At 39.4% G+C, this 16196-nt stretch overlaps 1 protein-coding gene across 1 annotated transcript; it reads left to right on the plus strand.

Annotated features, from left to right (window-relative positions):
• The first annotated feature begins 1242 nt into the window (after positions 1 to 1242).
• mpzl3 (myelin protein zero like 3) lies at positions 1243 to 15960 on the plus strand. Its single transcript, NM_001126663.1, is given in 6 exon segments — positions 1243 to 1337; positions 8974 to 9140; positions 11513 to 11723; positions 12209 to 12374; positions 13313 to 13412; positions 14724 to 15960. Coding segments are annotated over 6 exon segments (690 nt in total). The 5' UTR covers positions 1243 to 1309; the 3' UTR covers positions 14742 to 15960.
• Positions 15961 to 16196: the final 236 nt, after the last annotated feature.

Raw genomic sequence — 16196 nt, forward strand, 5'->3', positions numbered from 1 at the left:
AATGACAAAGTCAAAAAGGTCTGATGGCAGTTTCAATTTTTTACACCATCATACACCAAAATGCTTTTTTAACAAAAAAGTTTGAGTATCTGTTCCAGTTTAATTCAACATCTCTGAATTTGACTTTATTCATGGCAGCAAATAGGTTTCAAACACAGGCTTCAAATTGTGGTAAGTTGTTGTGACATATCGGTGTGATTTTTGTATTGTATTCCAAATTCATACATGTAAAATAAATAAAAATACTACTTTATTGGTAAACAGTGATGAGTAAAGTTTTTTTGCCAGGTTTTGCTGTGAAAAACAAATGCCCATAGACTCCAATGGCTGCAAAAAGTTGCATTGTAAAGAAAAAGTTGCCTGTTGACTTCAATGTGTTTTGCGTTTTTTTTGTGAAACGGGACAGATTCGCCCATCACTATGATGGCCTTATGGCACTAATTTGATTCAACATTGTTTGTGCCAAATTTGCACTTTGATAGAAATTCTATTTAGTCCTAAAACTTAAAAGAGTGTCAGATGCCAAATGAGCCAATCTGGGCCCTATTAGACCACCCGAGCACAGGGCCAAATCAGGCGGATACCTAGAATTGCATTTTAAAAAAATGAATATAGAAACATGCCAACAGCAGCAATCTTCACCGTTTGATACACTTATACATCTAATGGATACAATCACCCTCTTACTGTAATCACTGTTGTGTAGTTCCTGGTGCCACAAACAGACTCTTTTTTTGTAAAATGAGAGCTAAAACTCAAGTGCAGTAGGTGTGACTGGCTCTTAACCAATATCTGGTTCAAAAAGCTGATTCCATTGTTTACCTCTTATTCCCAAAAGTTAAAAGCATACATATACTAGAGATAATATTTAATAGTGCATCCAACACTATTACATTCATTTACAAAAATTAACTTCTACTAGCAAACTGCAATTTAAACGTCTGCGATCAAATCATTGCGCACTAAAAGGGTAGCTATTATACAGTTATACAAAACTCCTCTCAGCATGATTACAATATGACTTGTGTTAAAAGTATATTTTGCCTATAAAGTACAATAAAACTATCCAAAGTTTTTTGCCTACAACTAAATCCAGTCCTACAGGAAGGGAATTGTCCCATATTAGAAGCTCCCTGCCCAGTGTGAGTAAGTTGCAAGGTGTGTGCGCTTCCGCTTGGGTCACCTGTTGCCTCAAACTATTGAATTACAATTAGCCAGCGCGTCACTTCCGGGTACCGAGTTCTTCACCTGTAGTTCATGCCAGCACGGAGAGGGAGAGGGAAGAATGCGCTTTACACGGTGGAGAATGATGTGGGTTCTGGTACTACTGGTGGTGGGTGAGTATTCCGCTACATGGAGGACTACTGTTACTTTTATATGTCCTTAATATTTGGCTCGTTAGTAACTGTGGTGGGACATACCAGCAACTATACAGGCAGCGTATATTCGGGTACGTTCCCAGACATCTGTAGTTCAAGTGCTCCTATACGTCACGTGGTACACATCTTGCGCTATGTGCTTTCCAGTATTGTGGGTATGTAACCAGTATCTGTGATACAGGTGTGTTTTTATTGGGTGAGTGGGAGGAGTCTCAAACTGGCAACATAACAAGTGAGTGTCAAATCTGCAGTTCATTAAGTGATGGTTTTGCCTGCAGGTGAAACTGGAAAGTTGTAGTTTAGTGGCCTTTCCTCTTTGGGCTACTGAGTTACACAGGCTTCTCTCCTTACAATGGGGGATCTGGCCCTTATTAAACAGTACTTGCGGCAAACTCAGCCGCTGCTGGGGGGGGGGGGGGGGGGGGGGGGGGGGGTCTAGATATATATATTCTTGGACTCTGACAGATGAGTTGTTTCACTGTCTGTCATTGGCTGCTGGACCAGACCCTTATATAGCCCTAGGTAGATCAGTCCTCTTCCATTGCACCAGAGTATTACAGAAGCCCCACGCATGACTACAGTTGATCCTATCTTGTTCCATTGGTGGCATGTTTAGAGCTAGTCATCTGCATTACATTGGACTCTAGGCCTTTATCTTGTACCTGTCCCTGTTTTGCTGGCCTTACCTAGTTTTTGTATTGTCTGTGAATTGCAACTTCTCACATATCTTTGCTGATATCTACAGCATGTGCCAATTAACAGGCCCAGAATTGTGGGCCGGTCACAAAGGCCTTGGTCTAGGGTTGCAAAAATCAGAGGGTGGCATGTCGTCTGCTGGCCGTATCTGCACGGGGGACTGGAGAGGAGATTTTGATGTTTTTTTTAAATCTCCCGCCTGTCCAGTCGCCCAGTACAGCCAATTAATAAGGCAAGTGGTGCAAGTGCTGGGGGCAGAGTGTAGGCGGGCCAAGTCTGGGAGGGGGGTGGAGGGGACAGGTGTCTTGGGGCGCACCACTTCAAAATCTGGCCCTGCCAATTGATGTGCTAGCACCTGAAGAAGGGGTCACCCCCGAAAGCTTGTGCTGTTTGTCCATTTCTGCAAATAAATTATTTAAAGGCATTGCCGAAAGACTGGAGTGCTTCTTCCCCTTTGCAAAGATACATGGAAAAAAGGCTTGGGAGCGGCTGTGGAAGTTAAGCACCCTCTGAGAACATGTATGTAAGTGGTGTGCTGAAGATTTTTGTTTGTTAATTGATGTGCTAGGGCATCTATTTTCCATTTTCCAGAGTGCTTAGAAATGTGTGAATGCCATCTCCCATTGAGTCCTAAGGACCCGAATCGGCAACTTAGATCTACCCATGTATGCTTCAAGTACTAATCCAGTTGCATTGTAAAAGCTTTTCTGTTATCTGCTATGTGACTTGTACCATTTAGGGCAAGGGCACGTGAATCGCATGACCCTCTTCTTTCCCTCTGCATTTTGCAGCATGGCAGACAGAATTAGAACTGCTCCTATAAGCTTCTGGGTTTAGCTTCAATGACACACAGCTTCAGCCTAAGCAGATCTGCTTCTCTCCGCCTGGCTACAAAACGCAGTAGGAGAGAAGTGGGTCATACACTTTGTGTGCCCTTGCTCTATTTTTAACTTGAATGGCTGACCGCCGATGGAAAGGCCTATGCTTTGCTTGGGCTTTCCGAAGTCACGTGAAGTTTCCTCTCACAGGCAGCTATGCTCAACTTCGGAAAACCGAAGCGATGCATTGGCCTTTCCACCGGTGATTTACTTTGTTGCCTTTCAGAGAGATATGTTGCCTGTGGTAGCAGAGATTTATTGTGGGTGACTAATCTTTCTGTGGGACATTAGCCTTACCAGTGTAGGAAAAAAGTACATTGTGTTCTAATTACTTTAAAACACTTTCATGTTTTGTCTGTTCCTTTAAGAGCTTAGGGATGTGACTCCATTATCATACTGGCATTTGATTACCTTCAGTTTACTGATTTATAAAATACAAATAGTTAAATAAAAGCTTTACTTATTTTATTGTTCTAGACAATGGCCTCTTGGGATATCAGTAGAAAGGCACTCCCTAGAGCAGGGCTGAAGGTTGTTAGTGACCTTGCATTGACTCATTACCTATGTGTATATAGGGGATATACCGTTGGGTCCATAAATATTTGGACAGAGACAAATTTTTCTAATTTTGGTTCTGTACATTACCACAATGAATTTTAAAAGAAACAAACTCAGATACAGTTGAAGTGCATACTTTTAGCTTTAATTCAGTGGGCTGAACAAAACGATTGCATAAAAATGTGAGGCCACTAAAGCATTTTTTAACACAATCCCTTCATTTCAGGGGCTCAAAAGTAATTGGACAAATTAAATAACTGGAAATAAAATGTTCATTTCCAATACTTGGCTGAAAACCCTTTGCTGGCAATGACAGCCTGAAGTATTGAACTCATGGACATCAGTAGATGCTGGGTGTCCTCATTTTTTTAATGCTCTGCCAGGCCTTTACTGCAGCGGCTTTCAGTTGCTGTTTGTTTGTGGGCCTTGCTCTCCAAAGTTTAGTCTTCAACAATTGAAATGCATGCTCAATTGGGTTAAGATCAGGTGACTGACTTGGCCATTGAATAATTTTCCACTTCTTTGCTTTAATAAACTCCTGGGTTGCTTTGGCTGTGTGGTTATGGTCATTGTCCATCTGTAATATGAAACGCCGCCCAATCAATTTGACTGCATTTAGCTAGATTTGAGCAGGCAGTATGTATCAGAACACCTCAGAATTCATTCAGCTGCTTCTGTCCTGTGTCACATCATCAATAAACACTAGTGTCCCAGTGCCACTGGCAGCCATGCAAGCCCAAGCCATCACACTGCCTGCACCGTGTTTTACAGACAATGTGGTATTGAGCTGTTCCACGCCTTCTCCATACTTTTTTCTTGCCATCATGCTGGTATAGGTTGATCTTGGTTTCATCTGTCCAAAGAATGTGTTTTTCAGAACTGTGCTGGCTTTTCTAGATGTTCTTTAGCAAAGTCCAATCTAGCCTTTCTATTCTTGAAGCTTGCACCTTGCAGTGCACCCTCTGTATTTACTTACATGCAGTCTTCTCGTTATAGTAGACTTGGTAGTTCACTTGGTTGGCTGTTGTGAAGGGGTTTCTCTTCACCATGGAAATGATTCTATGATCATCCACCACTGTTGTTTTCTGTGGACGTCCTGCTCTTTTTGCATTGCTGAGTTCACCAGTGCTTGCTTTCTTTCTCAGGATGTACCAGACTGTAGATTTTAGCACTCCTAATATTGTAGCAATTTCTCGGATAGGTTTTTTTTCTGTTTTCACAGGTTAAGGATGGCTTCTTTCACCTGCATGGAGAGCTCCTTTTTTACCGCATGTTGTCTTTCTTCTTTTACATGCAACTCCAGGCCTTTTTTTTGCTTAATTGATAATGACATAACGACGAACTTGCCAACACCTGCCCATAAAATAGCCTTTGAGTCAATTGTCCAATTACTTTTGAGCCCTTGAAATGAAGGGATTGTGTTAAAAAAAAAAGTGCTTTAGTTGCCTCACATTTTTATACAATCATTTTGTTTACCACACTGAATTAAAGCTGAAAGTCTGCACTTCAACTGCTTCTGAATTGTTTCATGTAAAATTTATTGTTGTAATGTAAGGAACCAAAATTAGAAAAAAGTTGTCTCTGTCCAAATATTTATGGACCTAACTGTATAATGCTTTTGTAGGTAGAGGAAAAGCACACATTTCAGGGACATGCAGTCTAGTTGTTGGATACTTTTACTGAAAGGATAGCCATAGAGCACACTGGACATTGCTCAAGGGATAAGTAAACCTTTAAATTAAGTGAATGTAAAATTGAGAAGATTGCTATTCTAAGCATTTTTTCCAATGTACATTCATTATTTATTTTTTTCTAATTCCGAGATATTAAGGATTTAAAGTCTTGTGAATTTGAATGAATTTTGTTACAACAATGCCACCCACTGGTCAGCTTATGACCATGGAAGAGTTGAAGTTGTCAAAAGAAAAAGGACTGGTCTGATGTTCTTCTGTTTAGGAAAGACGTGTTATCTGAGTTTTGTAATGTTTACCTAACCAGAAGAACATAGGTACAGCCCCTTTTCTTTCTCTTACAACACCATGGTCGGAAACTGACCAGCCAGTGGCGTTGTTGTTACAAAATGTTGTGATATTGGCCCATAATATCTCGGAATTAAAGTATTAAACAATGATGGTAAATTGCAAAAGTTCTTATAATCCATCAGTTTTACATTCACTTATTTTAAAGGTTTACTTGTCGATTTTCCCATAAAACTGATCAACACACCAGAGGTCACCCCTTTAGATTAGAGGAACAGAGTTTCCATTTGAAGCAGCGTAGGTGCTTTTTCACGGTGAGGGCAGTGAGGTTGTGGAATGCCCTTCCTAGTGATGTTGTAATGGCAGATTCTGTTAAAAGAGAACTAAAGCTTAACCAAAGAAGTAGGGAAGAAATGTTGTACATTATGTTTTGGGCCCAAGGCAACCACAGCCCTTTAGCAGGGAAGATCTGTTCCTCCAAAGATGCCTAGTAACTCCCCATCCGATTCAGTGCACATGCTCTCTGCTGCTTTCCGTTAATGGCTTAGGGACCGACTCAAAATATACAGCATAAATAGAATATAAATGTAACAGTAAAAGGCTGATTAGTATTTCATTCAGTCACATTAAATGACAGATCTGAAACCAGTGCAATTAGCATCAGAACTGAATAATTAACCCTGTAGAATCAGCTTATATGACGGAAAACCCTCATTTTCTGCTTATTATTTTGCAACAACCCCTAAGCTCAGCTTCTCAACAGCTGCTCAGACCACACTGAGCATGTGCACTGTCCCGGACAGTTCTGACAGAATCCAAGATAGTAAGCTACTGTGACAACAGTAAAGACCTATATTATTACTACAATAGAGATACTGAAACTTTAAGCCAGTCCAGCCATTTTCTTATATAAAATATGGCATTTCTGGCTATATACATTTTTAGGGTTTAGTTCTCCTTTAATGCCTTTAAAGGAAAAGTAACACAAAAAAATCTATTGTGCCCTGCACCAATAATTGCCCTATCCTGCAAACCACTTAGTATTTTGAATGCATTATTAGAAAATACCTGCTAAAACGTCTCTTCCGGTCATTTGAAATAAGGGGATATGGCGAAGGAAGGAGCAGCATCCACTATGCGACGATCGATTGATTGAGTCTAGCCTTCCTTCTGTATAGGAAGGAGTCAGGCTAGGCTTGATCAATCGGAAGCCAGGTTTTAGCAGGTATTTACTAATAAAGCATTAAACATACTAAGTGGTTTGCAGGATAGGGCTATTATTGGTGCAGGGTACAATAGATTTTTTACGTGAAAATTTTTAGTGGTACTTTTCCTTTAAAGCTGGCCATACATGCACTGATTATATCGTACAAAACCTCATTTCATACGATATTCAGTGCATGTATGGCAAGTCGGGGAGGCGACCGATATCGCAGAAGACTGCGGATATCGGTCGTCACGCCGATCGGGCACCATTGAAGGCGCCTGAGCAAAATCTACCTTCAGGGCTGAATCGGCAGAAGGAGGTAAAAATCCTATTGTTTTTACCTCCATAGCTGACGATTCAGCCTTGAACATCTGTTGTGGGTGGGAACACCCTTTCGTGTGACCGATGGCGAAAGATTGAAAATCGCTTGTAGCCACCTTAAGAGGGGCCTGGATGGGTTCTTGAACAAGCATAGTATCCAAGGCTATTGTGGTACTAATATCTACAGTTAGTATTGATGTTGGTATATATGGCTTATTTATGTATGAGTGAACATGAACTTGATGGACTCTGGTCTCTTTTCAACCCTATATAACTATGATTACAATTAACTTTTCATTTTACCTTCGTATAGTATTTCTTACCTAATAGTATAAATAAAGGTTTTAATTTATAGTTATTTGATGACTTGATATAGGTGTTTCAGTTAGGGCACTTTCTGCTTCCATGTCGTTTATTACATGTGGAATTTGTTTCCTTGGGGCGGTGGCACACTGATCTTGTTTAATACAGTACATCTGATTTTTAGCCTAAAGTTGCAGTACCATCACTGTCAAGCAATTAGTGTTTACAAGGATGGATGTATTTTGGGCAATTCTGTCCTCGCTGATACATGCAGATAGAGAATATTATCCCACAATCAATTAGCTTGTATGTTTTGTATGATTTTTGGTACATGTATGGTGGCCCAGTAATCTTAATATATATATATATATATGTCAGTTGGTTTATCGGTCAGGTCAGCTTGATAATGTAATTTGCTGATGCACAATGTCAAACAATGTGTGGTATATCAGCAGATGAGGAAATGAGGAGTAGTTGTGGCTCCCTTGGACAGGTAGGGGCCCATAAAACCCAAACAACAGGCCTACAGCTTGACAGCCTTGCTCTAAATGGTCAATAAAACGTATTGATATACTTTTATTTAGTACAGAAAATTGTATTTATTAGCATATTTTGGTTGCAGTGATTTTGTGGAGTGTTTAGATAAAAGCAACAGCACTCCATGCGCAGTTTCATGAAATACATGGCCAGATTATACTGTTTTCACAACCCACAAGTGGATAACAAAGGACTGCAGGGTCCATTTAACTTCCAGGTCAGCCAGTGACCTGCACATGTGCATGCACTTACTGCAATCTGATGGGATCCCTTGACAATGATCTGGCAAATCTATTGGAAAAAAATAACCACATTTTCAGAGAACATTGCCCTGTACACAATGCATTGATTCTGTAGTTGGCTTAGGTGTCTTGCTCAAATTTGGCCATAAGTGTGGTGACATTTTAGGGTGGAGACACACGCAGCTACTTTTCACGGCTACTAAAATAGACAATGCTGATCATTTACTGATATTTGTCTCTGTGTGTTTTAGCAGAGGCGGTTCTCAGTATTGTCTATGGCAGGGTATTTTCTGGCATTTAGTAGCAGTGACAAGTAACTACTACTAAGTAGCTCTTTGTGTCTTCACCCTTAGGGGTAACGGAAGGATTCAAAATACCCTTGCCTGCCAGAAGTTGTTTCCTATCCATAAGGAAGATAGATTAAAATGTAAAATATATATTCCACAATTAATTATCACTGAACTATTATAATTATAACTTTATAACATGGCAAAATATTGTTCATAATGAGTAAACAGATTTTGATATATCGGCTTTTGGTGACGTATTGTTTCTTGTGGTTTATTTTTGGAATACCTTTTCTTTAAATAGCTTTACTTATTTTCTACACCCAGAAGGGTTGGGCCTATAAACTTGCAACAGCAACTCGTTGTGGTCCTGCTAAGCCTGTTGATAAGTGTTTGGCACTGAAGCATATAAACTGATGTCCTTTGTTCCTATACTGGCTAGATAGCACTTAAGTGGCCTTTTAAATTTTTATTTTTTGTTCTCCTGTCTCTGGTGGGATCCCAAGTTTCATTTTTATTTGGACGGAATCAAAGGATTTAAATAAATATATGTTATGGTAACAGTATTTATTGGGTCTCTCTCCAGGAATGTCTCCAGGTCTGTGTATAGATATCAGCATGTATCCCAATGCTTATGGTGTGGTTGGAGAATCCATTAAGCTGAAGTGCAGCTTCACCTCCTCATACCCAATTTCTGATATAGTTGCCGTGGACTGGACCTATCGCCAGCCAAGTGGAGGTCCCACTGTAATGGTGAGTGGCAGGTGCTGGGATAATCTCCTAAAGAGGCCTGGTATGCAAAAATTCTTGCTTCTGAACTTGGATTACGGGCAGTGGGACAAGGGGAGATTAGTGGCAATGTCATCCCACAGGCTAGAATGTAACTTCGGGCAACTGCAGGACATCACAGCAACGCGTATGCCATCCCACCGGCGTTTTACCTTCTAGCTGGTGTGATGGCATTGTGGGAAGCTTAGTCACCCGCGACAATGAAGATTTGTCGCAGAGCGACTAATCTACCCATGTACCACTGCCCTTAGAATAAGGAAATGGGTACACTTGGCATATGGTCCACTTCTCTCCCCCTACATTTTGCGAGCAGAGAGAAGAAGATGATAATGATAGCCAATCAAAGATATGCAAATTAACTGAAGGGAATGGGTATGTGCAGTAGCCTTTCGGGCTTCTTGATTACTCACAGTGGGAATACACAGACAGATTTAAGATGCTGATCTGCCCCCTTCAGACTTAAAGTGGCCATACATGTTAATATCTGCTTGTTTGGCGAGGTCACCAAATGAGCAGATATTTCTCATGATATACCTAAGGTGGGCAATATTGGGTTAATTCAATTGTCCTACAACAACAAATGATCGAATTATAACAATGGTTATAGGAGCTGTGTAAATGAGGATTGCATCAATGAGCCAATGTCCTTGATCCAATAGGAAAATAAAGCTTGCCCAATAAGCATCTGGCCAATTTTTGGCCAGATATTGATTGGTCCCATCAGGGGTCCCCATACATGGGCAGATAAGCTGCCATATCAGTCTTAAGGACTTGAATTGGCATCCTAAATCTGCCTGTGTACGGCCTCCTTTAGTTGGCCATGTATGGGCCCTGCCTGACTACCTCCCTGACAGATAACAGGCAGGTTAAAAAAAATTCCTGCTTGACATTGATGCAGTCCTCTCCTAACCAGCTTGGGTTATGGTCCAATAGTTGGCCCAGAGGCCAGGAGAGTGGATTAACCTACATTTGCCCAGAATGTAGCTGGCTAAATTGAGCAAGGATCTTTATGTTTATGGCCAGCTTTAGAAGAAATATTTTTATGATTTATCAGTTTGTCTAAAGCTGAACATCCTCTTTGAAGGGATACTGTCATGATTTTTATGGTGTACTTTTTATTTCTAAATTACACTGTTACTCTTGAACCAACAAATGTATTTTTTTTCAGTTGTAATATTGGTGTGGAGGCAGCCATCTCGGTCTGAGCCTGAGCTTTCAGAAAGAGCCAGTCATTAGAACTGCTTTTCAGATATTGTTTCTCCTACTCCCTTATAAGGGTGAAGACACACAGAGCTACTTAGGTAGCAGCAAATCGTCACGGCTGCTAAATGCCAGGAAATACCCTGCCATAGACAATACTGAGAATTGCCTTTGCTAAAACACACTCAGAGACGATTATCAGTAAATTATCTGCATTGTATATTTCTGTAGCCACAACAAGTAGCTGCTACTAGTAGCTCTGTGTGTATTCACCCTAACTGGAGGAGTCGCAAGCCAGACTTGGATTTCATAGGGCTCTGGCACACGGGGAGATTAGTCGCCCGCGGCAAAACTCCCTGTTCGCGGGCGACTAATCTCCCCGAGTTGCCTTCCCCTGCCACCCTACCGGCGAACATGTAAGTCGCCGGCGGGATGGCAGACGCGGCGGCGCGATTTCGCAGAAAAAGACTCGTAAGTCTTTTTCGGCGATTTCCCGAAATCGCCCCGCCGCGTCTGTCATCCCACCGGCGACTTACATTGTCGCCGATGGGATGGCAGGGGAAGGCAACTCGGGGAGATTAGTCGCCCGCGAACAGGGAGTTTTGCCGCGGGCGACTAATCTCCCCGTGTGCCAGAGCCCTAAGACACACAGAGCTATTAGGTAGCAGCAAATTGTCACGGCTGCTAAATGCCAGAAAATACCCTGCCATAGACAATACTGAGAATTGCCTTTGCTAAAACACGCATAATTTAATTATCATTAAATTATCAGCATTGTATATTTCTGTAGCCACAACAAGTAGCTGCTACTAGTAGCTCTGTATGTATTCACCCTAACTGGAGGAGTCACAAGCCAGACTTGGATTTCTTACTATTGAGTGCTATTCTTATATCTACTGGGAGCTGCTGTCTTGCTACCTTCATTGCTCTGCTGATCAGCTGCTTGGTGGGGTGCGATATCACTCCAACTTGCAGCTCAGTGGTAAAGTGTGAGTGAAGTTTATCAGAGCACAGGTCACTGGAAATTATGCCATTCCCACCTACATTAACATAAAATAAATGAGCTGCAGTCTAAAAGTGCATGTTTGTAATACAAAATAATAATATTGTATCATGATTGTTTGTTTTGTCTCTAGATATTACACTTCCTTAACAAACCGTACCCCAGTGTGGTAGGTCCTTTCAAGGATCGGATCAGTTGGGAGGGAGATGTAAAAAGGGGAGATGCCTCTATTTCACTGACAGATTTAAGACTCACAGACAATGGAACATTGTCATGTATTGTGCGGAACCCACCTGATGTTCATGGAAGTGTTCCACAAACCAAGCTTACTGTCACCAAAGAGAGTAAGAAATGATTTAATGCAGATACATTATGTGTGTGACCCTTTATATATCTACCAAGCAATTTATATAATATATACTATAACATTCTCTGCTTGTACCTAAATCTTGCATTCCAATATGTTGGTTCTCAAGATGGCAGACTTATATTGCCTAGTGTACCCTGATAAAAATATGCCACATTATGCATCTTTGGTGTGGAGCCATCTTGGCAGAATTTGTTTGCTCTAGTTCTTCTTCTTTGAGCACTGCAGGCCATTTGCAGGATATCACTACTGACAACTGTTTGTTTGTAGTTGTTGCAAGCAATACATTTTTATGGTGTGACACTGAGGCTCTCGTTGTAAGCCATGGTATGTTGTCCTCCATGGCCTTCAGTCATTTCCTGCTATAATACAGTATTATTCACTAAACACACACTGTACAACTTGCCTCACCCATAGTGAATGGTTAAAAATGTAGATGACCTGTACTGTTCTTTCTTTCAGCTCTCTACTTCAAGTTCAGCACAGTTAGCCTGCTTTCAGCTCTAGTTTTCATCCCCTCAGCCTTAGTATCTCTGCTGCTCCTAGTCAGGATGAGAAGATCAATCAGTAGGGGTAGGACAAAGAACCTGAAATGGAGGAAGAAGTCGCCTATTGAAGAGTCACAAGAGTAAGAGTCCGTTAATACATAATTCTGAGTATATTATTGACCCCAAACCCAGAAATGATTTTGCTTTCCATAGCCTGCGTATTTTAGCTGGTCAAAGTCTGAACCCAGGTGTTAGGATCAAGTTCAAAACTTTGTTAATGCTTACATTTAACAATGTCATTTTTGCTGTATTAATAAAACAGTGCTATGTATTTGATGGTAATTAAGATTCATAAATATGTCTTGGTAGCAAAACAATCATATTTTTTTTTCAATGTTTAAATGTTAAGGAATGATGATTAAAATTGTACTATGTTTCCACCAATTGTATTTAGACAAATTACAAGAAGCATTTGCCAATTCATACTGACCTATTGAAGTAGAATTTTTGTATATGACCTTATTTCAATCACTTATTTCAATAACTTATAAAATATAGTCATAAAAATCATGACAGAATCCCTTTAAAAATGTGAATTATTTGATTTATATGAAGATGGCCTCATGTTATGTGGTGCTGGATAATGGATCCTATAACTGTAATAAGATAATTGGCTTAAGGCAGGCTGCTTTTGCAACTTAAAGGAATTTTAACCCCAAAATATGAATTGGTATAAATGTATTTAAAGTGTTCCTCTGAGCACTTTTACAATTTAGATTCATATTCTGTTTTAAGTGGTTTCTTAAATATTAGCCATTTTAGATTATTATTTTAGTTTTATACTGCTAGGCAGGCTTTAGCCTAACTGCTCTCTCTAAAGGCCCAGAGTGTTAGTGACTATGCACTTCCTATCTTTAGTTAAGCCTAGGGTTGCTGACTTCCAGTTTAACCAAAAGCCTTGTATTATCAGTGTAAAAATGTTGTTAAAAATAGAAAAATAATGCAAATTGCAAAAGTGCAGTGAGAAGCACCCTTATTATTCTATGTGCTAATGTTTTAAGTTTTTCTTGCCGCACAGTTGTGTTTATGATGATAATGAAAGTACCCCACTGCAGCACACATCATCCCCGGAGCAGTCCCCTGGATGCTTGATGCGATTTTGCCTTCGATGCATTGATGTAAGTGTTTGATTCCTTTCGGTGTTCTTGATTTAACACAGCACATGTATAGGCTCCTGTTATTATAGTAACAACCATTTTCAGTATGATGGTTCACTAAAGACTTTTGATTGGTAAAAAGAAAATAATAAAGGTTCTAAGCTGTGCACTCTTGCAAGTATCCGCAACACACTGTATACACACACAAAATCATTCCCATGACCATAAGTTTAAAGTTCCTGTAATCCAGGGTAAAAAGTAAGCAATTTAATTTACTGGGAGGGGGGTGCCAAACAAATTGGGACCACACATATAATATGAATATTTTTGTTCTGTTGAGGTAGCATTTGTATAAGGACATGCAGGGGAAATACTATCCGTAAGTTTAGCAGGACTCAAAGTGGCTTGGTGATAATGTTCACTCAAACTGGGACCACTATGTTAAATACCTAGGGCAGATTTCAGAGCCCTGCAAGTTGTACATATATGAGGAAATTGAACCCATTTTATGATTAGTTTTATTTTATATTCCAGTAAACATGAACAAAATATCCATCATTCATTCACATCATTTTTTCTTTTTATGTAGTGGACGATGCCACACCATTTTATCTTGCCATTCATTCTCAAAAGGCATAGACAGAAGGCTGTATTCTGTATGTAGGTTGTGCTGTATTTATATGTACAGATACAGCATACATAGCATACACTAAGCTATTTTATGATATGTGCCAACATATCCTACAGTGCTTTATAGAGATGATAAATCATTCACATCAGTCAGTGCTTCACATGTCTATTCTAACCAATGCTCATTTATATAAAATATATACAAATACAGACACACACTACTTCAACCAGGGGGCATCAATGGATGTAAAGTGTTATTCCATATTTTTGTAGATGGTTTAAGCCAAAATGGTCAAAAAACATTACATTTTATCTAGCTATTCTTTCTGTTCTCCAACTAAATGTACTGACACCAGGGATAGAAACTGATATGTCCATGAGTAGGAGACCTGCTGTATTTGCCGAATCTGTGGAAACTGCTGCTCATAATAATTAATAGCGACACTAATAAAATGTGCTAAAAGTGCACGCATAAAAGAGAGACTTTTATATACAGCAAAAATTCACCCTTGTTTCTACTGTGTCTGTAAAGGTGGTTATTACAAGAACTTGCAAACAAATTGTTTTCCAGTTTTAGTTAAAATATTGTTACTTTTTCCAAAGAGTTAAAGTATAAACTAGAAGTCTTCCTAAATTATTTTTTTTATGTTCATGTAAAAAGCACTAGGATGTGTGAGAACTCATCATATGCTCATTTTTTAGGATTCTGATGAAGAGTAAAACGGAGAAGGGAAAGGATCCGATTGAGGAAAGCTCTGTCAGTTTGCGGGCAAATGGAGAACAGCAGCAGATGCTAAATGCTGGAGTTCAGACTTTTCATAAGGGTTTATCTGAAAGTTTTATTTGGTTCAGACAAAATGTGGAAGAGACTACTAATGTATCCTGACTCTCTAATTGTCTAGGCTCTTTCAAAAGCAATTAACATATAGTCAATACCAAGCCATTTGTTCTGGTAGAAACACTGTCCAGTGCTGCCCAATCTGCATGATTTGTATTTCTGTGATTCTACAGATGACAAGCACTCTGCTTTAAAAAGAAGTGCCCCTTGCTTATTTCTATTAAGGTGCATAACAGTTGAAGAGCTGTGGATAATAAGGAAAGATGTGGGCAGCCAGTCTGAAGTAATGGAAGTTTAGGCAGAAATACAACTGCTGAGTTAGAGTTTATGTATAGATCTATATTGAGTTTCCTCTTGGTTTTGGTGAATGCCAAAATCAAGAGCAAAATCAATATCTAACAACTTTTTTATGTTATCTGTATTATACCGTTAAGATTTTTTTGCACATAATTAAGCATTTTTATAGTAAGTATGGAGCATGCACATTTTTAGCATATTTCTGTTCTTTAATTCATTGTATCACCTCAGACTTTGACCAAAGATAATTCAAAGCTTTCTGTCAGGAAAACATTAAAATCATTCCTGTTTTGGAGCTACTCTTAGAACATAAAAGCAGACAGAGTAAGATCTAATGGCCATGCACCTCTGTGTGCATATTCTGCTACTGCACTGCATTAAATTTTATTTTTTTTAGTTTTATTTCTGGAAAAGTTTTAAATTTTGTATTGCCATTATGTGGCAAGGCTATACAGTATTGCTGTTTCTATCACATTGCTGGCAGGTTCGGCTAGTGGTAGAAACATTTTGGAAGTTGAAGCCCACTCTCTGCATTATTTATAAAATCCATTGTTGCTATGCAATAGCTGACTCAAACAGTATTTGATATGAGAATATATTCATGCTGATACAACATATATTGTAATCTAGTGCTACATGAGTAAATAGAGCTTGGTGTTCCAAGGAATCTATCTCCTGCTATGTGATGCTCTGTAGCACCTCTGTTTTCTATTCATGCAGTATCAGATATTGTTTATATGATATGGCTAACTTAACACTTTTTATGCCACAGAAACCAGCATAATCTCTAAAAAAAAAAAAAAACCAAAAACAAAAAAAAACCCATTTTCCTGTATATACAGAAATGCTAGTTTGTAGATTTATAAAGACAATATTTAAGATTTTGTGGTTATGTCTGATTTTATGGGTGTTAAAAATGTCATTATAATTATACATTGAGTGAATACATTTTTCTATAGAAACACATACATGCTTTGGCCCAGGGAGCTGGACAGATGCATATTGAGTGGAGAGAAATGCAATCCGTTAGAAACATAATG

The sequence above is a fragment of the Xenopus tropicalis genome, chromosome 7 (assembly GCF_000004195.4).
Source record: "Xenopus tropicalis strain Nigerian chromosome 7, UCB_Xtro_10.0, whole genome shotgun sequence".
NCBI classification, from domain to species: Eukaryota; Metazoa; Chordata; class Amphibia; order Anura; family Pipidae; genus Xenopus; species Xenopus tropicalis.